This window comes from Parambassis ranga, chromosome 4 (genome assembly GCF_900634625.1).
Source record: "Parambassis ranga chromosome 4, fParRan2.1, whole genome shotgun sequence".
In the NCBI taxonomy this organism is placed as follows: Eukaryota; Metazoa; Chordata; class Actinopteri; family Ambassidae; genus Parambassis; species Parambassis ranga.
In genome coordinates this window covers 14,791,407-14,813,215 of record NC_041025.1, presented here as the reverse complement: position 1 = coordinate 14,813,215, position 21,809 = coordinate 14,791,407, and the positions used below count along the sequence as shown (strand labels likewise).

At 40.7% G+C, this 21,809-nt stretch overlaps 1 protein-coding gene and 1 long non-coding RNA gene across 2 annotated transcripts; both read right to left on the bottom strand.

Annotated features, from left to right (window-relative positions):
• Positions 1-10,596: 10,596 nt before the first annotated feature.
• Positions 10,597-12,183, bottom strand: srek1ip1 (SREK1-interacting protein 1). The gene is made up of 5 exons (XM_028404085.1): positions 12,053-12,183; positions 11,630-11,677; positions 11,358-11,516; positions 11,101-11,170; positions 10,597-10,974 (listed from the first exon to the last, which is right to left on the bottom strand). The coding sequence occupies exons 1-5, from the start codon at positions 12,063-12,065 to the stop codon at positions 10,737-10,739; spliced, it is 528 nt and encodes a 175-aa protein (XP_028259886.1). The 5' UTR covers positions 12,066-12,183; the 3' UTR covers positions 10,597-10,736.
• Positions 12,184-14,536: 2,353 nt separating this feature from the next.
• LOC114434721 (uncharacterized) lies at positions 14,537-14,837 on the bottom strand. Its single transcript, XR_003670502.1, has 2 exons — positions 14,785-14,837; positions 14,537-14,658 (listed from the first exon to the last, which is right to left on the bottom strand). It is a non-coding gene; the product is annotated as an uncharacterized LOC114434721 (long non-coding RNA).
• Positions 14,838-21,809: the final 6,972 nt, after the last annotated feature.

Here is a 21,809-nt window from a genome sequence, read left to right as displayed (position 1 = left end):
CTGGGACAAGGTACAGCAATTTCCAAATCAGACAACTTACAACAGCTGCGACTCTTGATTAGATGACCTGAAGCAACCTAAAAGCTGTTATCTTGGACTGATCTATATTGTATAGGGCTTAGACTGTCAGCATGTTAGCAGAATCTGAGTCTTAACTCCCAGCTAATCCAAATACAGTCAAAGAGGTGGAATGCAGAAGGAGCTGAGGACAGACAGCGGTAGAATGAAGCAGCTTGTGCTGTCACTAAAAGTAGTCACGACAAAAATTCTGCAAAAATGATGCAAAAAAGTCAATATAATTAAAGTAAATTATTAAAAATTCACTGCTGTTTTTGACATGAGCTTAATTTCTCAGGCTACAATTGTGCCAATTGGCACCTCCACCACAATGTTCTGGTTAAACACTACCCCTAGTAATAAAGTTTTAATCAGAATAAGTGTATTTTGACAGATTACATAATCTGAATTTTGATAGTTTGTGTTTCTTCATAATAATTCAATTCATAATACTGTTCAGCATGCAGCTCAATTTAAATGATACTCAACAGGGAGCTCCCATCTGTATTTACAGCCGGGGTTCTTCGTCTGTCGATACAGGGGTAACAACAGTAGCCTCCACCTAAACTGAGATCAGAGATTCTGTCAAAGCATGACCAAGTGATGGAGGTTTTCTGGCCAAAGGGAAATGATTCCTTCACCCGGCCGCTTTGAAATCTACTTCAATCTATCAGACTGGGGGTCCAAAGGAAAAGGGTTTAATCTTTTGATTCAAGTGCCTCTCACTGAGTACAAAACTCCCTTTAAAGTATGAGTTGGCAGCCTGAGCCCCGAAGATCAAAATGTTGCTCTGGTCAAAATAGTGACATCATCAATTTAAAATTGTTTAAACTGATTTTGGGGAGATCCGGGGGAAATACATAAATAAATAAAAAAAAACAACAACAACTCAAGGTTGACTTTCTTTGGTTTTCAATTACCGTGACCTTTTCCGAACACTGACGTCTGAGGAGATGAATCAACAATAGATTCTGCTTTTGGATCAGCTTCCACCCAAAATATAATTCACTTACTGTGTTGTTACTTTTGTTGTCATTTGGTGTGATCTAAAGGGCAAACGCCATGCTGAGAGGGAATGGAGTGTGTGGGAGTGTGTCGAGGCAGTGGGATCAAAGAGGAGGACTAACGTATAATAATAAAAAATAAACTAAAATAGCTAATAAAAATAAAACACAGCAACACTGAATAACCAAGGATTATGATCATAGATAATAAAAACACTACTCTAAAACTGAAAATTAGTAGCTACACTTCAAAAATACAACTTTTAAACTGTAGGTGAAACTATTAAAAGTAGCAGACTGTTCTCACTTGTGCCTATTATTCCACATAATCCCAGTATTTATATTAAAGCTCATTCACTAAACCATGATACTTTTGCGAGAATATATATATATAAATATATATGCGTACAAACATAACTCAAAATGTATCTAAATACAACAAAAAGAACTACACAAACTTTCAGCTCCATTATAAATGTGGGACGTGTTCACTCTAGCTCTGACCCTCAGATCCAGCCCAAAGTCATCCATTACCAGAGGCCCATTATTTAGCCTTGCATCCTGCCTTTTCCTCCATATCTCCTGCATTTTTTTTGTACTTCAGAGCACTTTCTGGTTTTAGGGTGACACAAACAGAATGAAGGAGGAGAGAGATTTAGTTGATACTGCCGCCTTACATCACAAAGTCAAGGTGCCCACTGTCCCTTTTCTTATTATTGCTACGAATGATCTTTTAACCCATGCAAACTATTTTAATGCTATCAGTGCCTGTCTATTCACCACTTTAGTGAAGAAAATCTAAAATACTCTGTATTGACTGCCTGCAGTGGTTTCATAGCTGCATAATTTTCAACTTCATACCAACAGGAACAGAGTGCTTATGTAAACGTCAACAACAATCAAAGGAAAAATGACTGGACTTTGGTCACACTCATGCTAAATCTGTGGGTCTCCCTCTTTTCTCAGGAGAAGAAATTTTGAACTACTGCATTACTCAAAACCCCCACTGCTATAATTGAACATAGTCAGAGCAACATGCTCCATCTACTACAGGCCAAAACCAATCTGCTGCCCAGATCAATCAATCCAGCTCTACACTGGCCCTTTTAGTACCAGGCTCACCCAGGACTGATGGGTGACTTTCTCCCACTTGCAGCACCCTTCACGATCAGGCCGGCCTGACAAATACCTGCAGCTGGCCACCCATATACAGCAAGTATTGTTAGGTGGAAGCTTTTGCACAATGAGTGCAATGAAGCCCTGTTGGGAATGGTACCTCCGAACACCTAAAAGCTAAAGATGATCAGTCCTCAGTTTGTGCACAATGTTGATATGACTTTACCGCTGCATCAGTCGATGTTTTTCAGATACGCAGATACATGTCATTGTGAGAGGGTGAAGGGCGCAAATAAGGAAGTGGGCTGTGGCTGCATCTGAATAAATTAAGTGATCAACACAACACAGAGGACATTATAGCATAGTTTTAAAAGTATGTCGACTCCTCAGCAGAATTATATAATGTAAATGTTCACCTCTCTGATCTCAATCTTTATAGTCAGCTCTTTCTCTGTCTCGTTTTTTTTAGATTCAGTCTTTCATAACTTCTTCCAACTCTCTTTATTATCTCTGTCTCTCTCACTTTCCTTCTCCTTTTTTCACTTTTGCTGTGAACTGCCTTTCCCATACGCTGCAGGCGTGGTTACAGTCGAATCCAAGGGGGAATTACTGAGAAAACATCTCTGGTTTCCACCGTCTCTGTGGCTATACGGTCCTTACCAATTTTTACAACTGGTGTGTTTGAAGTCATGAATGAAAAATGACAATACTCTCCAGTGGTTGAAAGCTGTTCACTGGCATTTATAGAAACCTCACACAAGTACTGGATGCAAGTGTTGGACCGTGTTCTTAAATCTGTGATCAAAAGCCTCAATCAAGGTTGTGCAAAAGCACTCAGGAAAGAGGAAGCAAAGGTCTTCTGTATTTTGATACACCGTCCTAACAACGTTATGGTTTTAAAAAAGTATCTTAATTCATGATTAAATACATATATTTCAGTAGGTGCCTCTCTCTCTTAAACTGTTTTCCTACGCCACTGCTGATAGAAGAAGCCTGCTGAAGTTGAAGATAAACCAGCTCTGTGTGAATCACAGAGCTGCTTTTCTGTCATATTGCAAATGGGGGTGAAAGAAGGTGATTAGCTGAGAATTCGTCTATTAATTGCCAGAATATTAAACTTTGATGTTCGGAATTGAAAGCTGAGCGCGTCACAGACATGAATGAATGAGCGATCCTTTTAAATTGCAAGCAACCCACACAGAACTTACTTTTCTCCTACTGCTTAATAAGCCTCACTCTTTTCTTTGCCATATCCTCATTTCTCTTTTCCAATCGTATACACACACACACACACACACACACCCGACCACTAAGACAATTACACGTCTGCTCATTTGCCTTGGGAACCTTTGGTGGTTTATGGGCCAGATACAGCACTTTAGAAGAAACAATTTGGTACAGTCATGAAAGAGCAGAAAAAACTGACCATAAAAAAGTACTCCAAGTGTTGCAGATATCACCATTCCCTCTCCCTTGATATGAATGTTGGCACTATACCTTTTTCTATTTTTTATGAATAATGGTATGAATCATGGTGGCATGGTGGTGCAGTGGCAGTGCACTGACTGGGGCCTTTCTGTGTGGAGTTTGCACATTCTCCCTGTGCCTGCGTGGGTTTTCTCTGGGTGCTCCGGCTTCCTCCCACATTCTAAAGACGTGCTTATTAGGTCAATTGGTCACTCTAAATTGCCCATAGGTGTGAGTGTGAATGGTTGTCTGTCTGTGTGTTGCCCTGTGATGGACCGGTGATCTGTCCAGAGTGTACCCCGCCTCTCACCTGTAGTTAGCTGGGATAGGCTCCAGCCCCCTGTGACCCTGCACTGCAAGACAAAGCGGGTTAATGGATGAATGGTATAAAAGCTAAATCTGAAATGCAAAAAAAGCTAAAAAGGATCAATTCATCCATATATTCTTCTGTAATTAAAAAATTCTTCAATGACTGCATGTCAACTCTACTCAAGCTCCACCTCTTTGCATGTATTGAGTTTAGGGGGACTGTGATGTTGCCAAAATGGTGACTCTCATATCTCCCACAGCACTTCAGAAACCTATATAGGTGACATCACAGAAATTTCATCCATGTTTTTTTTCTACTGTTAATGGTTTTTGCACAACTGGGTTCCATCAATCATCTGAAAAATTAAAAATATCTGTATTTGATATAACAAGTGTCAAAAACCTTATGTAGATGCTATTTCCTATAAGTGTGCATTGTTCAGATGCCCCTTATGTTTGCAGCTGCTCACAGTGGCTCTTGGTTTGTATCTGCTGACTGACAGGGAAACAGTGTGGAGAGAAAAAACAAATGAGATCCACTGCACACCTGAGCTACTGAACTTTTTTTAGGCGATAGCATGAAATTTGCCTAAAAATAGAATTCTCACCTCACTTTCCCAATCGAATCAAAGACAATGAACCTTAATTGGATAAAAACACTAAACTTTGAGTTAAAAACGATGACATACGATTAAATAATTCTTGCAAACAGCCCTGTTAAAAATAAGCATTCCTGAGTTAGGATGACTGGATTCCTTGTAGGAACAGACTGTGGCACAACATCTGTAAAAAAACAGTGATGACATCTGTGTTAGAGTTCTTGTGTGTGTGTTTGTGTCTTATGATGAACAGTGACAGTGTAGCAGAACAAAAAATAACCATCTCAATCATGTTCAAGTCATCATGTGCCCCTCTGGTCCTGTTTGATGTCTCTTTTAAACAAAGGGACAGAAACCCCCCACAGAACAGAACAAAGGCACACAGCACTTTCCATATAAATGTGGAGTGGAAAGAACACTAAAACAAGAGTAAGAGTGAGCAGATGTGCCCGACACAGAGATGACACCATGTCGTTGGTCTTTGAAAAAGCCACATGTGTCTGATGTTGGGGACATGTAAAACGTCTATCGTCATTCGAGGAGCAGAGAGGAAAGGATCTGTGGTGCTGAGGCTGTTGGGTCTGTCGTAATCCTCTTTTCTGCTGGTGAGTCGTCAGCAGTGCCACTCCTGCCACCTTCTGGGCCTTATTTTGTAATTTTTAATATTTCTTTTGTAGACAGATGGAGTGTGTTAGAGAAGGAGAACGAACCAGAACAGTCAAAAACATGCATGTACAGAGAAGACTTCAAGACATGAAAATGTCTCTCTAGTGCTTGATTTGTTTATGGATTGACAAATAAATTAGTTAAATTATGTTAAAGCAGGATACCTTCAGGACAATAACTTTGTTCCATTAATCTAATGGCATCAGAATGTGAGGCCTTTTTGGTTTGAATGAGCACTCTGGTCTTTTTTACAAGTTGTGAAGTCTTTTTTAGCCAAACATTTACAGCTCAAGGCAACAGGCAGTCAGGTGGTGCTGTCACAGATCTCTGTCTCCTGTCCTATTCAGTTCAGCACTGCACCTCTTTGCCCGTTCTTGGATTAGTAGGGAGTCAGTCGGAGACAGGTGCTGCTAAACTGACGATAGCCACATGAGTCACCACACTAAGCTTAAAATTCCCCTTTTGGAAACCGTCAGGGTTCAGTGGCTACAGCACACATTTCATTATTTGGAATTCTGGTTGTTGATTTGTGCAATTGTGTCCAGTGGCTTGTTGATGTTGGCGCTTAGAATTCTGAAATGAACAAAGAGTTTACACACTACTAATTTGGATTTGTGCAGTACACAGAAAAATGGTGTTATTCTCTAAAACACAGACAAAGACACACACACACTAGGTTTGTGAATGTACTTGATAGATCGGTTAAATCCTGGCACCTTGAAGATCAGTACATTAAACTCGATGGTGCTCTGCAGGTTCAAACCATATGCGAGGTTGCACACTTTTGTCTGCTTTTCGCCTTTCTTATATACTTCATAATACATTAAGAGGATCTGACATTATCAGTTAGGTTTAGAGTTACCATGGTCTGATGTGTGATTGCTAAGAATCAGGACTTATGTACTTATTTATTTTACATCAGATGCATACAGTGCTTAAAAAAAGTAAGGACAAATACACCATGTTATGCAATAGGGTGCTATAAACAGAGAAAGCAAACACATCACAAGATGTTTCATAAGCAATGTTCTATGGGTTAATCCAACTAAGTGGATTTTTGAAGCATGAACATGCAGATAGATAAGAATGAATATCAAAAGATTAGTAAAATCTGGAAATCATATTTATGAATGCCTCCATTTAATAGAGACTTATCCGAAAAAATGGTGGTGCAATGAAATCATCAAGTAATACAGTAAGTCCTCAGAAGGACCCATGGTTTGCAGGATCAGGGCCTACACCTCCTGGGTTCTGACTGACCCATATTCCAGAGCCAGGAAACTTGTCCTCACCACCACCACCTCCTCCACAAGCAGTCTGGTCCAAGACAGGTTAGCTGCTGAGGGCCTATTGATCATGATCCAATGCGACCCAGTTTTAATTCCCCGGTGGAAGCCACCCAGTCAGTGCAGCAATGCCTCAAAACCTCAAGGTTTGTATGAACAAGCTCCACTCTGAATGGGAACCCAGGAACTAGGCCGGTAATAACAGACCTCAGGAAAAAAAGGTTTTGACCAAAGAGAGAGCGGTGAACAGAGACTCACCCCATTCGCCCCCTCGTTTACTTTCCCTGCAGGTTTTGGGAGAATGTCGAACACGCTTCCTGTAAAACTATGTAGTATTTATTACAGCCTGCGTTTTTGATGGCTGGGGTCATGTAGCCTGCTGTCTATTTATCCTAGAGGTCATTTACTACATTAGACCTGGTTTTGGGGCCAGGAGAGGAAGAGAGGAACGAAATCTAAGATGCAGGAACTAAATTGGTAGCAAATGTATAGCCTGCGACTTGCCCCTTGGCCCTAATGTGTTTTTCAAGTGCTCTGCTCACCGTGCTCCAAGATGCAGGGATGGCTTGCCTCTGAAATAATATTTCAACAGTGGTTACAGACGCAAAACCGGCGCCATCTCTCAGCTTGGGTTGTTCCCACCAAAGTGCAGCATAAGGGATTTTGATTTTATTTCTGGGAAGATATTATGCTTTGCTGTGTAGTGGTGGTGATCCTAAGGACAGGCTCGAGACCAAAAGGTTGCAGGTTTGAATTCAAGCAGAGATGGTTATGCCCTCCATCGGCACCCGCTGTGGTGCCCTTGAGCTAAGCATTTAACATTAGCTCCACCAGAGTTGTGCACTGGCTTCAGTATGGGAGATTGTGGTTGTACTAGGCTGCTCCCAGGTCGGATGAATGTGTGAATATGTACAGTAGAGGGGCGTTGTTAGAAAAAGCATGTGTGCAAAAAATCAGTACAGGTTACATACGGCCATACCAGGCAGGCTGACACTGAGCTGCTGATGCTATATAGAAAAAACACTGCTTATGTTAATGAGACATCATTGCAATCATTTAAGTCTGCCATTTTGCAGGAAGGTTTAGCATAAAGTTTGAGATCAGTGCCTCAAAGATGTTTATGCTGAGGCCCAAACGGCGTTCTGCTGCAGCTAAACTCTCTAAAAGATGACTTTGACCATCTCATTTTCATTTAAATGGCTCAGTGGATTCCCATTTGCTCTGTGCTTTCTTACAGCCCAACAGGCTCAATAAAAATCAATGAGCTGATGAGAACAGGAAAACCTAGTTGTTGTCTTATACAAACAGCATATGGTTTCCTCAGTGTGGCTGCACCCAAGAGAACACTGAAGTGTCCTCCTTCCATCTGTGCTGTTATGAAGTTTCCTTTCTCAAGTTTCTTTTGTTAATACTTTACAGACCTTTTTCTAGTCTTATAAATGTTCACTGTAACTACTGCAACACATCTTCATGCCCAAAACCAGCTCTTAAAACAAATTCTAATAACACTACATTAACTGTAACTTCAAGCTACTTTACAATGGACACAAAATATGTCTTTACAAACTGTGAGACAACTAGAGGATGACAGTGCAAAGTGTAGTCGAAGGAGGTAAATGAAAGTCGAAGAAAGGATGGAAATGGTGGACTCACCTGGAGAAGCAGGAAAACAAAGCTAATGCCAACCAAGCCAGCTAAACAACTACATGGAAACTTAAGTATGAAGCAGCTACTTCCTGTGACATGACAACTGGCATAAAATAAATAGTAGATATTTACAGCGGAGCATTTCTAGCCACTTCACACTGTGTGCTGTATGAGATTACAGTCTACGAATGAGCTCCTGAACACAAACATAGACAGACATACAGGTAAAACATGTCACACTAAAGGTATAGCTGCTCTTTTATGGAGTGTTTGAGTTTCTACTGATGGCAAATTTAGCATCGGAGACATGTTTCAAACTGCAAATCCATCATCTTTGCTGCTCCCTTAGGAGTCGAAACATCACATCAACTCCTAATTCCCAGAAACTTCATCCACTGGTTGTCTGTCTTCACCTGGTTGTCAGCGACGTCTGAACATTGTTTTGTTGTTGTTTTTTTAATCCCCCCCAAAAAATTGCTCTCCAGACCTCAAAATGATTAAGGAGCGGGATATGTCTCATCATAATGCCAGGTTCTGATCAGCAGCCATGCATGTAGCTGTCAGGATGTTGCAGATGTTTAAACAGATATCCCCTTCCCCAAGGCAAAGTGAAATTAATGGTCTATTTATAAACACCTGTCACACAGCCCAGATAGAGAAAAGCACAAGGGCTTCCAAAATGCCTTGTTGTTTTAGACTCGGCGGATCATGTCGTGATGACACCATAGAGAAAGGAAGCGATAATCAAACTGATGCCTATTATGGCACCGGCGTGCAGGCCACCATGGTGCTTCAGGCCTTAGCTGCCTAAGCTGTCTGAGCTATAAGGAGGAGGTCCGACTCCGACCTCCTGTTGATGGATTGTCCTCTGAGAGGCCACAGCCCTGAAACTCTCTGAAAACTGCTCTGAACTTCATGGCATTTGTCTGCTGCAGGCTTTGACAGGGCGGTCTAGGTGACTGCGTGGATTCAATAGCGCTGAATACGTAGACTGGTCCTTGTGAGGACGTGATCTACATGACTCCCTGTGTTTACTCTAGTGAGTAAGATTGATGTTTGACACAGGGGCCTCTTCCATTAGGAAGCCATGCCGGGGGGTGTTGTCACTCAGCGACTTGTTATTCATGATTATTTGGCAAATCAAACAGGAGTCAGGATGTTTCTGAAAGTCAGTTTAGCTGCCTCCATTCCTCCACATTACCAGGAAAGATGGCAGTAATCTAAGGTGACTCACTTCAGTCTTTGAATGTTCACACCATGACCACCAGGTGGAGTAAAAATACATTTTTAGGGTTTGTCTCATATTTACATTCAAATAGTTCAATTTGTCTGTTATCTTATAGACCTATATCGAAGGTTATTACATTATTGCAGTTGAGCTCTTTTTTAAGGTGAAGAAAATTATTTTATTATTTTCTTCACCTTATTTGCTCTGATTAAAATGCCCTAATACATTTTTTGCACATTATTTAACATCTACAAATACATTTGCAATCAAAGTATTATTATAAAAAAACAAAAAACACATTTTATATTCTTGTCTTAACAATTAAGTCAGGGCTTCACACATTCTAGGTGCGCTGCTGCCCTCTACCTGAAACAACACCGTACTGCCTCCTATTTATACAGTACATCTGGTGCATGGGGGAAAATGCATTGTGTGGGATAGTTGTTGAATGCAGTCACCATTTACCTTACTGTGACACACATATCAGCAATAACTTGCTGCCTATATAATGTATGGACACAATCAGGAATGTGTAAAAAACCAGAATGAGAATTCAATACAAATATAGATTTTATTACATACTAACCAAAAGGTTGAATAGGAAACAACAGAGCTACATAAAGATGCTCAGTTAATGACAAGAAACGAGATTTAATCATTATTTCGGAATGCAATGTAACTGTCCAGTGCCGGCTGCACTGCCTCAGCAGACACCTCTGGAAATTTCATTTGTACTGATGAGTTCAATCGAACAACTGCTGCAAACGGCAGAAATGATCTGACTGTAATCAATGACCTATGCTTTAGCCAAGTATACAAGTCAGTGTGACTCTCATTTATTACTGGTCTAGAATGACTGTAGGGTTGGGATTTACATTAGATAAGTTTTTGATACGTGTATAGTCAAAATGAACAATATATAAGCCAGTAGAGAATTCACACCAAATGTGTCCAGACCTTTTCCATGCATAATGTTTCTTATCTGGATTTAAAAATGTCAACAACTTGTATAGATCACAGGACAGACAGGACTTTATGAATGCACCATTAAACACTTAAGACTGCATCTTACATGGCAAACTACCAACTGTGAAAAATGCAAAGAAAATCCACCCCAGGCTTTGAATGTTTTCTAGAATGCAGTACATTTTTTCTTATTTGCAAGATACAAAAACTACATGGATCAAGTGTGCTGTACTGTGTTCTGGTCAATGAATTATTTAATCTCTTGTCTTGTCTTGTCTGTAACGTGTGTGCAACAAGATGAGGTGACCCATTAAAATGAGAGCAACACACACTTTTTATGAACTGGAAGATAAATAATGCTCGACATCCAGAGGCTGCACGTTCAGCAGGTTCAGTCACTTTCTGAGGACTCACTGGAGCTGGAAGAGGAAGAAGATTCATGCTTCTTCTTCTTCTCTCTCTTTTTGTGATGCTTCCCCTGTTCTTTTTTGTTCTTTTTGCTTTTCTTCTTGTGGCTTTTTAGTTTCTTTTTCTTCTTCTTGTCATCTTCATCAGATGATGAGCTTGACTTACTGTGCTTCTTTTTCTTTTTGGAAACCTCCTCCTCATCACTAGATGATGAATTAGACCTAGAGAGAAAAGAAAAAGTCACTTGGAGAGTCCATAATATTCCACCATTTAGCAACATTTTCTGCTGCTGAGTGACCAGTTAACACGACGTTCAGTGTGACATCAGGCAATACATATTTATTTACCTCTTTCTTGCCTTTCTGTCTTTGCTTTTCTTCTGTTTTTGCTTCTTTTTTCTATCGTCATCAGAGAAACCTGCCAAAACACAAGTGTAGAGTAGTAGAGTAAAAATCTGCTTCTATCATATTAAAAAGGGTGAATAATTGCATCATTACCAACAGTTTTGGTATGCACGACATACTGCATATTTTATTGTGCAAGGCATGTGTTATTATTACGTTATAGACTGTAGGAAAACAGCTATAGGTATGTGCAATCTGACCTTTGCGATGCTGACCACCTCGTCCCAGCTTCTCAGTGCGCTGAGCTGCAGGCGCGTCGTCTTCGCTCTCCTCGCTGCTTGTGCTGCTTACATCCAGAACTATATCTTTTTGGGGGTCAACTCTGACAAAATTTCGACACTCAAATGTTAAGTGCCCAGCTGAAAAATCAAAGTCAGAGAGGGCATAGTGACTACCTGCACAGTGGCACATGTGTTTGTCTTCTTTGGTAACATTTTAGAATTCTGAAGAAGATCAATTTAGCTTTACTTACGGTATCCACATTTCTTGCACCCAGCTCTGATGTTGTCCTTATTTGGACCTGTAAAATAATAAGTATTTTATTATGCAAGTTTAGAGTAATTTAGTATCTGTCCGAAGCACCCATTGAAGTAATATTTAACAATACTCTGCCACATCAACACAACGTACTAAGACCTTCTGAATGCCACGAAGGTTATTGCGTAGTAAATGCAGTCTACTTAAATAATTTGCTTGTTTCTTGGTGTAGATGGAGGAGTAACAGCTTATCAGCAGCACTGGATATAAACACTTTGTTTGACTTTCACTGCTTTGGTTTAGGGTTAGCGCCACACTGTTTAACCATTATGTTCCAAGCTTTTAGAGTTAACTTAACATTCACCACGCAAGAAAAGGTAAACTTATACACGTTACGTTACTAAAACCACACACTTACCCGGAGCTGCCATTTTATTTTCCAAGATAAAGCTGGAAAATACCAAACTTGTGTCTGCTATGGCGCGAATCAACCTGATTTCTAACAGTCCGCACACAAAACATGGTCGGTCGGAAACATTTGCTCTAGAAGCTACAGGGTTCCTCCTGTCTTTTTTTGTTTCCGAGTTCCCCCTTGTGCTGACTGGAAAACCCACGTAGTGGTAAACTACCGCCACCTACTGGACGGAGGTTTGCAGTAGGTTTATGGGTTTACACAGGATGACGATAAAAACATTAAAAATCAGCTTTAAGGAACATTGGTCCAAAACATAACCACTCTTCTTAGTCTCTGTGGGCTGTTGTTTTGTCACTTTGCAAGTCATCCACAATTGTGTTTAGAGTAAATAAAATCAGCAGATATTATTTTTAAGTGTTTATACATTATGTCTGAGTAACTCAGTTCTAAACTAGGCTATATTTTGTTTTTTTTTTTAATATCCAGATGTTATTTTAAAGTATAATTAAGGTGTAGACCAAGAATTACCATCTGGAGAGTGTGTCTACATTTTTTAACCATCATAAAGTGCATTAAATACTATTTTTTTATGCTTTTTCCAGGATTCAAAAGCATTAATGCACACAAATTCACAAATCTTTAGTGCCATGTCTGATGGCTTTCCCAGTAAGACCAGTTGTGGTTTTTTGTTAGGGGTTAATTGAAGGCAGACTGGCAGATGGAAAATGTTGACAGATGCAGGGGCCCCCAGACATGCTCTCATCATCATGTCTGTGGCTGTGACACAAACACACAGACACACTCACAATCTAAATATCTTTTGATGATACATCTGTTTCTACAACCATGAGATTTAATACTTGAATTAGCTTTAAAAATAAATGCAATGATTGCACTGTTACATAATCTGATGATGCCTCACGATCTGAAGTTCAACTCAGGCGGAGAACTTTGATTTATTACACCTCACCTTATCTTTGCTTCTGCTCTTGCAGTCACTAAAACACTCATGACACTACGCCACTGGACAGAGGTACATGTACACCTGCTGCACATGTTATAGTGTTAAAAATATGTTATGCATTTGGTTTCTTATCACTACTTCTGTAATGTCCTATATGTTTACTGGTGCCATTTCAACCTTTCATTTCTATCTAACACACTCCTAATGCTGTAAAAAATTACCCTTTAACTCAATAATCTCATGTCAACGTTTATCATATCCAGTTTAAGTAACTTCAGCTGTCATATCTCAGCTGACCCTGAACAAGTGCAAGAAAAAACAAGACACAGCCACATCCTTTATCTGTCAGTTTATTACCTCGAGTCAGATATTAGACTAAAAAGTCTGTGCAGCTGTTTTTCCAGTTGCAGTGAATTCACTTTCCTGCCACTGGAAGGTGCAAAGACCACTTACTAAGAGACAGTCACTAGTGCCATGATATGTGTAGTTAAAGAGAAAGAACAGCAATACTGCAAAACATGCACATAAAATGTCATTACTCAGTTATTAAAAAAAAACACACACACACTGGAAAAAAAATTATCTGTCTAAGATGGCTGAGGTGCTGCTGGCTATTAATTTATTGTAAATATCACATTTCATTCACTTTAACAGAGCTAATCTGAAACTGTTATTCCAGATGCTTCTTCCACTTTTATTCTTATGACCTATTTTCTTTTTTCACCAGCACATACCTCTGCCTAAAAAACAATTGAAGTCAATGCTTCAGCTCATTCATCTTCAAGGTTTCATTGCATCTTATTCACATTTTAAATAGGGCCTGGCACCCAGCTATAAAGAAAAGGTGCTCAGAAACTGAGGCACAAACCTGAGAAATACCTGCACAAAGCTCAGTGTGTACCTCAGCTAGTGTCAGATTTCCATCATGGGAGCGTGCACAGAGCCTTAAAGCTGCATCGTCTGTAGCTTGCACTATGGCTGTTTGGTCTCAACCACACTGTTACCATACTCACCTTCATGTCCACAGGTATAATAGCAGACAAATTACTTTGTTAAATGGTGAAGTCTAGGAAATGTTGCAGTTTGTCATTTTCATAGGCTTTTGTTTGTAGGAATTATAATTCAACCAAGTCCTTTATACCCATGAAGTTTTTAATTTGTTTTTCACCTGCCAAAAAGTGAATAAGGCCTTTACAGAGTGCCTGAGTTGTTATTTCTGCCTCAAAAGTAATTGTTGTCAGTGATATTTAACAGATTATCATCCAACCAGCCCCTTTATACCCATGAAGACCCCTTTAAAGGGTCAATAAACCTCAAAATCATTGTTTTCTGCTTGCAAAAAAGTGATTGTGGCTCCCACAGTAAGCCCAGGGGCTTATTTCTGCCTCACAACTACGTGATTTGATCCTTTTCTGTGATATCTAACAGATTATCGTCCAACCAGCCCTTTAAAGGGCCAATACACCACATAAATTGAATTTTCCACCTGCCAAAAAGTGATTAAGGCCTCAACAAAGTGCCTGTCTTGTGGCTTTTTAGTTTCTTTTTCTTCTTCTTGTCATCTTCATCAGATGATGAGCTTGACTTACTGTGCTTCTTTTTCTTTTTAGAAACCTCCTCCTCATCACTAGATGATGAATTAGACCTAGAGAGAAAAGAAAAAGTCACTTGGAGAGTCCATAATATTCCACCATTTAGCAACATTTTCTGCTGCTGAGTGACCAGTTAACACGACGTTCAGTGTGACATCAGGCAATACATATTTATTTACCTCTTTCTTGCCTTTCTGTCTTTGCTTTTCTTCTGTTTTTGCTTCTTTTTTCTATTATCATCAGAAAAACCTGCCAAAACACAAGTGTAGAGTAGTAGAGTAAAAATCTGCTTCTATCATATTAAAAAGGGTGAATAATTGCATCATTACCAACAGTTTTGGTATGCACGACATACTGCATATTTTATTGTGCAAGGCATGTGTTATTATTACGTTATAGACTGTAGGAAAACAGCTATAGGTATGTGCAATTTGACCTTTGCGATGCTGACCACCTCGTCCCAGCTTCTCAGTGCGCTGAGCTGCAGGCGCGTCGTCTTCGCTCTCCTCGCTGCTTGTGCTGCTTACATCCAGAACTATATCTTTTTGGGGGTCAACTCTGACAAAATTTCGACACTCAAATGAGTGTTTTTTTCCTACCTCAAAATTACTTTAAGACATTCTTGTTAGATTATCATCCAACCAGCACATCTGTACCTGTTAAAGGGTCACCTCTACAGGGTGCCTAAGTGCCTACATTTCACAGACAATGATTTTGAGGCAGAAACAACCACTCAGGCACTCTGTTGAGGCCTTGCTCAGAGAGAGAGAGAGAGAGAGGCGAGCAGTCACACTCACACCTATGGCCAATCTAGAATCCCTAGTTAACCCCAGACACATGAGGGAGGAAGACAGAATACATACAGGCAAAGTGAGAAAAAGCAAACTGCACTAATTTTCATCCATATTTTTTTTAATCTTTTACCGCTTTAAAAGTGAATTGGCTCTTTAATAAAGAGACTTTCTGTGCATGACAGGCTACAGCTCCCAGATAATTACACTCAACAAAAATATAAACGCAACACTTTTGTTTATGCTCCCATGTTTCATGAGATGGACTTGAAGATCTAAACTTCATTCCAGATACACAATATTACCATTCCTCTCAAACATTGTTCACAAATCTGTCTAAATGTGTGATAGTGAGCACTTCTGCTTTGCTGAGATAATCCATCCCACCTCACAGGTGTGCCACATCAAGATGCTGATCTGACATCATGATTAGTGCACAGGTGTACCTCAAACTGCCCACAATAAAAGGCCACCCTGAAATGTGCAGTTTTGTCTCACAGCAAAATGCCACAGATGCCACAAGCATTGAGGGAGCGTGCAATTGGCATGCTGACAGCAGGAATGTCAACCAGATCTGTTGCTCGTGCATTGAATGTTCATTTCTCCACCATAAGCCGTCTCCAAAGGCGTTTCAGAGAATATGGCAGTACATCCAACCGGCCTCACAACCGCAGACCACGAGTAACCACACCAGCCCAGGACCTCCACATCCAGCAGGTTAACGTCCGAGATCGTCTGAGACCAGCCACTCAGATAGCTGCTGAAACAATTGGTTTGCATAACCAAACAATTTCTGCACAAACTGTCAGAAACCGTCTCAGGGAAGCTCAACTGCATGCTCGTCGTCCTCATCGGGGTCTTAACCTGACTCCAGATCGTCGCCGTAACAGACTTGAGTGGGCAAATGCTCACATTCGATGGCGTCTAGCACGTTGGAGAGGTGTTCTCTTCACGGATGAATCTCGGTTTACATTGTTCAGGGCAGATGGCAGACAGCGTGTGTGGCGTCGTGTGGGTGAGCACTTTGCTGATGTCAATGTTGTGGATCGAGTGGCCCATGGTGGTGGTGGGGTCATGGTATGGGCAGGCATCTGTTATGGACGAAGAACACAGGTGCATTTTATTGATGGCATTTTGAATGCACAGAGATACCGTGATGAGATCCTGAGGCCCATTGTTGTGCCATACATCCATGAACATCACCTCATGTTTCAGCAAGATAATGCACGGCCCCATGTTGCAAGGATCTGTACACAATTCTTGGAAGCTGAAAATGTCCCAGTTCTTGCATGGCCAGCATACTCACCGGACATGTCACCCATTGAACATGTTTGGGATGTGCTTGACCGGCGTATACGACAGCGTGCACCAGTTCCCACTAATATCCAGCAACTTCGCACAGCCATTGAAGAGGAGTGGACCAACATTCCACAGGCCACAATAGACAATCTGATAAACTCTATGCGAAGAAGATGTGTTGCACTGCATGAGGCAAATGGTGGTCACACCAGATACTGACTGGTTCTGAGTCCCCAGACCGCCAATAAAGCAGAAACAAAATGCACATTTCAGGGTGGCCTTTTATTGTGGGCAGTTTAAGGTACACCTGTGCACTAATCATGATGTCAGATCAGCATCTTGATGTGGCACACCTGTGAGGTGGGATGGATTATCTCAGCAAAGCAGAAGTGCTCACTATCACACATTTAGACAGATTTGTGAACAATGTTTGAGAGGAATGGTAATATTGTGTATCTGGAATGAAGTTTAGATCTTCAAGTCCATCTCATGAAACATGGGAGCAAAAACAAAAGTGTTGCGTTTATATTTTTGTTGAGTGTATAATGAGACTATCTCAGAACTAGTAAAGCTGCTGCTGTTTTCCGTTCATCCCTTTGTGAAAAATAAAACGTCTGCATTTCTAGTAAAAATTTTCATTTTCTCTTCATCTAGGATTTATATGAACAGTTGTAAACAGCAAAAATGTTATGAAGCTTGTTTTAAATATTGGAATAAAAAACATAAATTGGGGGGGCTATATTTCTTGACCAATGCTGGATATAAAAGTAACATAGCAGGCTAACACTTAAAATCTAGCTGAGGAGCAACAAAAGGTTAGGCACAAACTGAAGGGTTACGTTTTCAGAATTTTCAGAATTTCAACCATGATGAATTATGGCCTTTACACACCAACTCATTACACAATGGCTTTAACAAAGTACTGTGTAAGCACATGAAAACAAAACATTGAAACAATCTGGGTTCCATTAGGACGCTCTATGGTGAATTAAATTTATAATGTGTCCTGTTGTTATGGATGTATTCAGACTCATTATTCACGTCTTAGAAGCAGAAACAAGTCAAACTGCGGCCTGACATAAAGCACTCTAGTGGTTCCTCGAACCTTTGTTCCCGACCAGAGTTGTTGTTGTCACGTAGTTTTATGTTTCTCCAACAAATTTCGGGTGGATTGGGCTGGGGGGGCAGCGGAATATTTAAATATGAGGATTTTTTTTTATTCTTTTCTCCCACAGACAGACTTTTTAAATAGTTCTTGACCAAGAATCAGTTCAAATCAGAAAGAAGTAAAGTTCCCATAAAACATTCAGACAGCTAGGCCAAGAATATTGATACAATCTAAGTGCACTTAAGTGCAATTATATTTCAAGCTAAATGGAAACTCAGATTAAAATGTTGCCATGCAAACATTAAACTAAACATAATCTGCAGCTTTGCCTGTAAAATGCACACAATAAAATACCTGATAACAGCCTTAGCTGAAAAGCTCTTTCTTTCTCATGGAGGTCCACCAATCCGCCAGCTGTTAGCATTTTACCTCAAGTGGGAAAAAAAATCATATTAAGACATTTTGCTGGATACATGCCAGCGTTTGGCCTGCTAAGGGGCTTGATTTAATGTAAGAAACACTTAGCAAAGTAAGTCTCACTAAGTCTTGTTTAATTGTTTAATGTTTGAGCTCGAGGAAAAGTGCAACATGTAACGGAAGAATATTTTATTCATGGAACCACACAACTGAAAATTGAAAGACATTTTGGGAAAAGCTCAGAGATATGTTTTCTGAGGCTGTCAGATGTGGGATGGATCCTGAGAGCGAGCAGATAACGAATAAAATAATCCTGGGATGTCTGTGTATCTGTTGCAGCATTTATTCTGGGTTGCTGGAAGGCTGAATATTTCTTATTTTTTGAGGCAGTGATACAATTTCCAGACCTATAGTTCTAGTTCTAGTTCTATAGTTCTTTTATGTATAGTTATCTATAGTTCTTTTGGTAGCCTTTATAGGTGTATATGCAAGTGACAAGCCCAGATGTGTTGTTCTGACTATCCCACAACAACAATCAACTGAATATGTGGGGAAGTTTTGTCTGGATGTGGTCTCAGCACTGCCCATTGTGAAGAAGAAGAAGAAGAAGAAAGAAAGAGGCTGCTTGTACATTACTAATGTAGCTCATACATAACTTAAAACCTTGTGAGTTACAACTTTATCTCCTCATACAGTGTCCTGGGTGGTCTAGTTTGAACCCCAGCTAATGTCTTTCCTTATTGATAATCCGTGCATGAATGTGTGACCTAAATAACCAAATTATAAATGGAAATGAAAAGCTTAAAATGAGTTGACTGAATGCAGCATTTCTCTTCGTGCCGCTAACACTCTGCCTGCTCAGCACCTGGAAGACACACTGAAGGCGCTGCAGAGGATGTTTCTGGACAGGGGCCTGCCTAGAAAAATAAACGCTCGTCTGACCTCAAGCGCCAGTCGTGGAGTCTCCTGACCTCACCACCTGACACAATGATCCTCCCATAAGCACCGGCAGCATGCCTGGGTGGCCGTGCAGGAAAGAGGGGAACTCTCTTTGGCAAGCGGTCAGAAAAGGAAAAAACAAAAAGCTATGAGGAAGAGGTCGCTGAATGTATGTTGTTCCACCACGTCCTCACTTATGAGCAGTAATCTTCCTCTTAGCCTTCATTTACTTGCAGTCAGACTTAAGTAAAAGCCGATTTGGGAATCAGCTCTATGTCGTGTCTCTGCCTCTGCCTGGCCTGGTCCAAGGTCTTGCCAGGTGAGGCAAACAGCAGCTGCAAGTGATTTGTTTTGAATGATGCTTCTGTATGCAGAAAGAGAGTTGTTGCTGTTCTTCACAGCCCTTCTTCCACCTCCCTCCCGGCCCTCTGGTTCTCTCTCCCCCCACTCCTGAATCTTTCTGTGAATGTGTGATGGCTTCTGCAATACGAGCTCTTTGATGTGGAGGATATCTGGGGTAAGCGGAGTGCTTAGTTGAGTGGAAGGCGAGGAATGCAAGGTAGGTATACACCACACTTGTGTCTGTGTGTGCGGGTGTGTGTGTGTTGATTACATTTTTTTTTTTTTTTTTTGGTCTCCCATCAGCTGTTTGACCATCCTGAATACAGATGTGTCTCTCAGGATATCCACAGTATCAGTGTCCCTTTATAGACATCAATCAATATTTTATTTGCATATCTTTCTAATGTACAGCATCTCCACTCCTCTCCGAACCTTTTGCCCTCTCTGACTGCTCTAAAACCAATTGAACATTTCCTGCAGCTGACTACAAAGCTCAGACCTATGTGAGATGCTGACAGACAATCATCCACAAAGGACAGAGACAAAAACACTTTGATTTTGATGCATTGTGGAGAAAAAAAAAAAGATGAGCAGCGTTGAGTGGGGGAAAGTGCTCCACTCTCTGATTTGATGGACGGTTCTGACGCAAACTGGTAAAAAGGTGAGTGCTGATGGTGGTGCAGATGTGTGTGTGTGTGTGTCCAAAGAAGTGTGTTTCACTGCCATCCATCCTGCTCTCCCTTCAAACAATAGATGCAAGCCAAGGCTACAAAATGGTAGTGGTGGAAGGAAAATAACTTGTTTGTTTTATTTATTACTCCTCTGGACACCTTGGAGGTGAGAAAGTTTGCCAGCCATTGTTTGAGAAGAGAGGGGGGGTATTAGAAGCACCTTGTAAATGAATGGTATGTGGGGACCCATGAACGTAAGGGGAGAAGAAGTGGAAGAACAGCATGGGGGGAGAGCAGTGCTGAGAAAAGAGAAATGACTTGAAAAGATTTTGATGCTCTGAGGCAAAGATGCTGCTGTTTACAGTCGTACTGCTCCTCACCACATGTGGCTGCACAGGTGAGTCAGATTTATTTTTTTAAATATATATTTGGGTTGTTGCTAAGGGAGGAAAAAAAACAGAGTGAAGGTTAACAAACCAGCGACAATAAGCAAATATTTGATGTGGTCACCATAAGCCCATGAAAGCATTTTTTTATGACATGATGTCAAATGCAATATATTCTTCAATGCACACTGTAAAAGTGGAGCTATACAACAGAAAATGAGTCCATGTTATGACATGTTGGTCTGAAATCAGACATAACACAATTATAATACATCACAGAGTGGCAGGCATGTTTGTATCCACACACACACAGCCACACACACACACTTTCTGCTCATAGACTTTCTCTCTGATGCTCATATGTTCATTCCCTCTTGCTAAACCAGTCTCTTTAATTTACTCTGTCAACGCACACACACATGCACACACACATGCACACACACTAAGGCCTAATTAGGATAAGCTCCATATTTCTTTTATGAGTCCAATTAAAATCTTAGCAGGGCCACTTCTCAAAGCTGTCAGACTGTTTGATGTTGAGGTAGCAACCTCTTGCTATATACCCCACGGCTGCTGTCTTGAGAGCCGGTTGTTGTGTGGGTCTCGTGGTACTTCACCTCGTATTGTCCCCCCCAATTGAGTTGCATGCCAGCAGTAAAACCTTTTTATGGCACGGTCTTCTAAATGTTCTGAGATGGGACCTAATAAATATGGGTGACATCATTTATGGTAATTGATGTAGATATGTTCTTCATCTGTCATGCGTATGTCGTTCTCCTTGGGATTGGGGAGCTCGTATTTGTGACAGGGCCAAAATAGATCACAAGCATCATTGCAGGCATAGTTTAATTGTTCCACCAGTGCTGTCTCTGCTTTTATTCACTTTTTTTTTTTAGATCTGGCAGCCTGTCTGTTTTTCCCTCTTTTTCTTTCCCTTGCTGGATGTTAAAATTCCTCTTCTTCCTAAAGATACCAACTTTCTCTATCGACATCTCCAGCTCAGACTGCTATATCTTTACTATGTAAAAAAACTGTAGGTTAAAATGAGGGGGAAGGGTAGAGGAGGAGGAGGATTTGGCACTTTCTTTGAAATTGCGGCTGTGTGGTCTGGCACCACCCACACATACATCCTCACTTTGACAACCTGAACCTACATTTCCCCCCCAGTGAGTTGTAATCTAAACGCAAAATCTACCTAACCGCTGTAATTTACAGGTTCTACAGTTTAAAGCCAGCGTGTTAAGAGCGGAG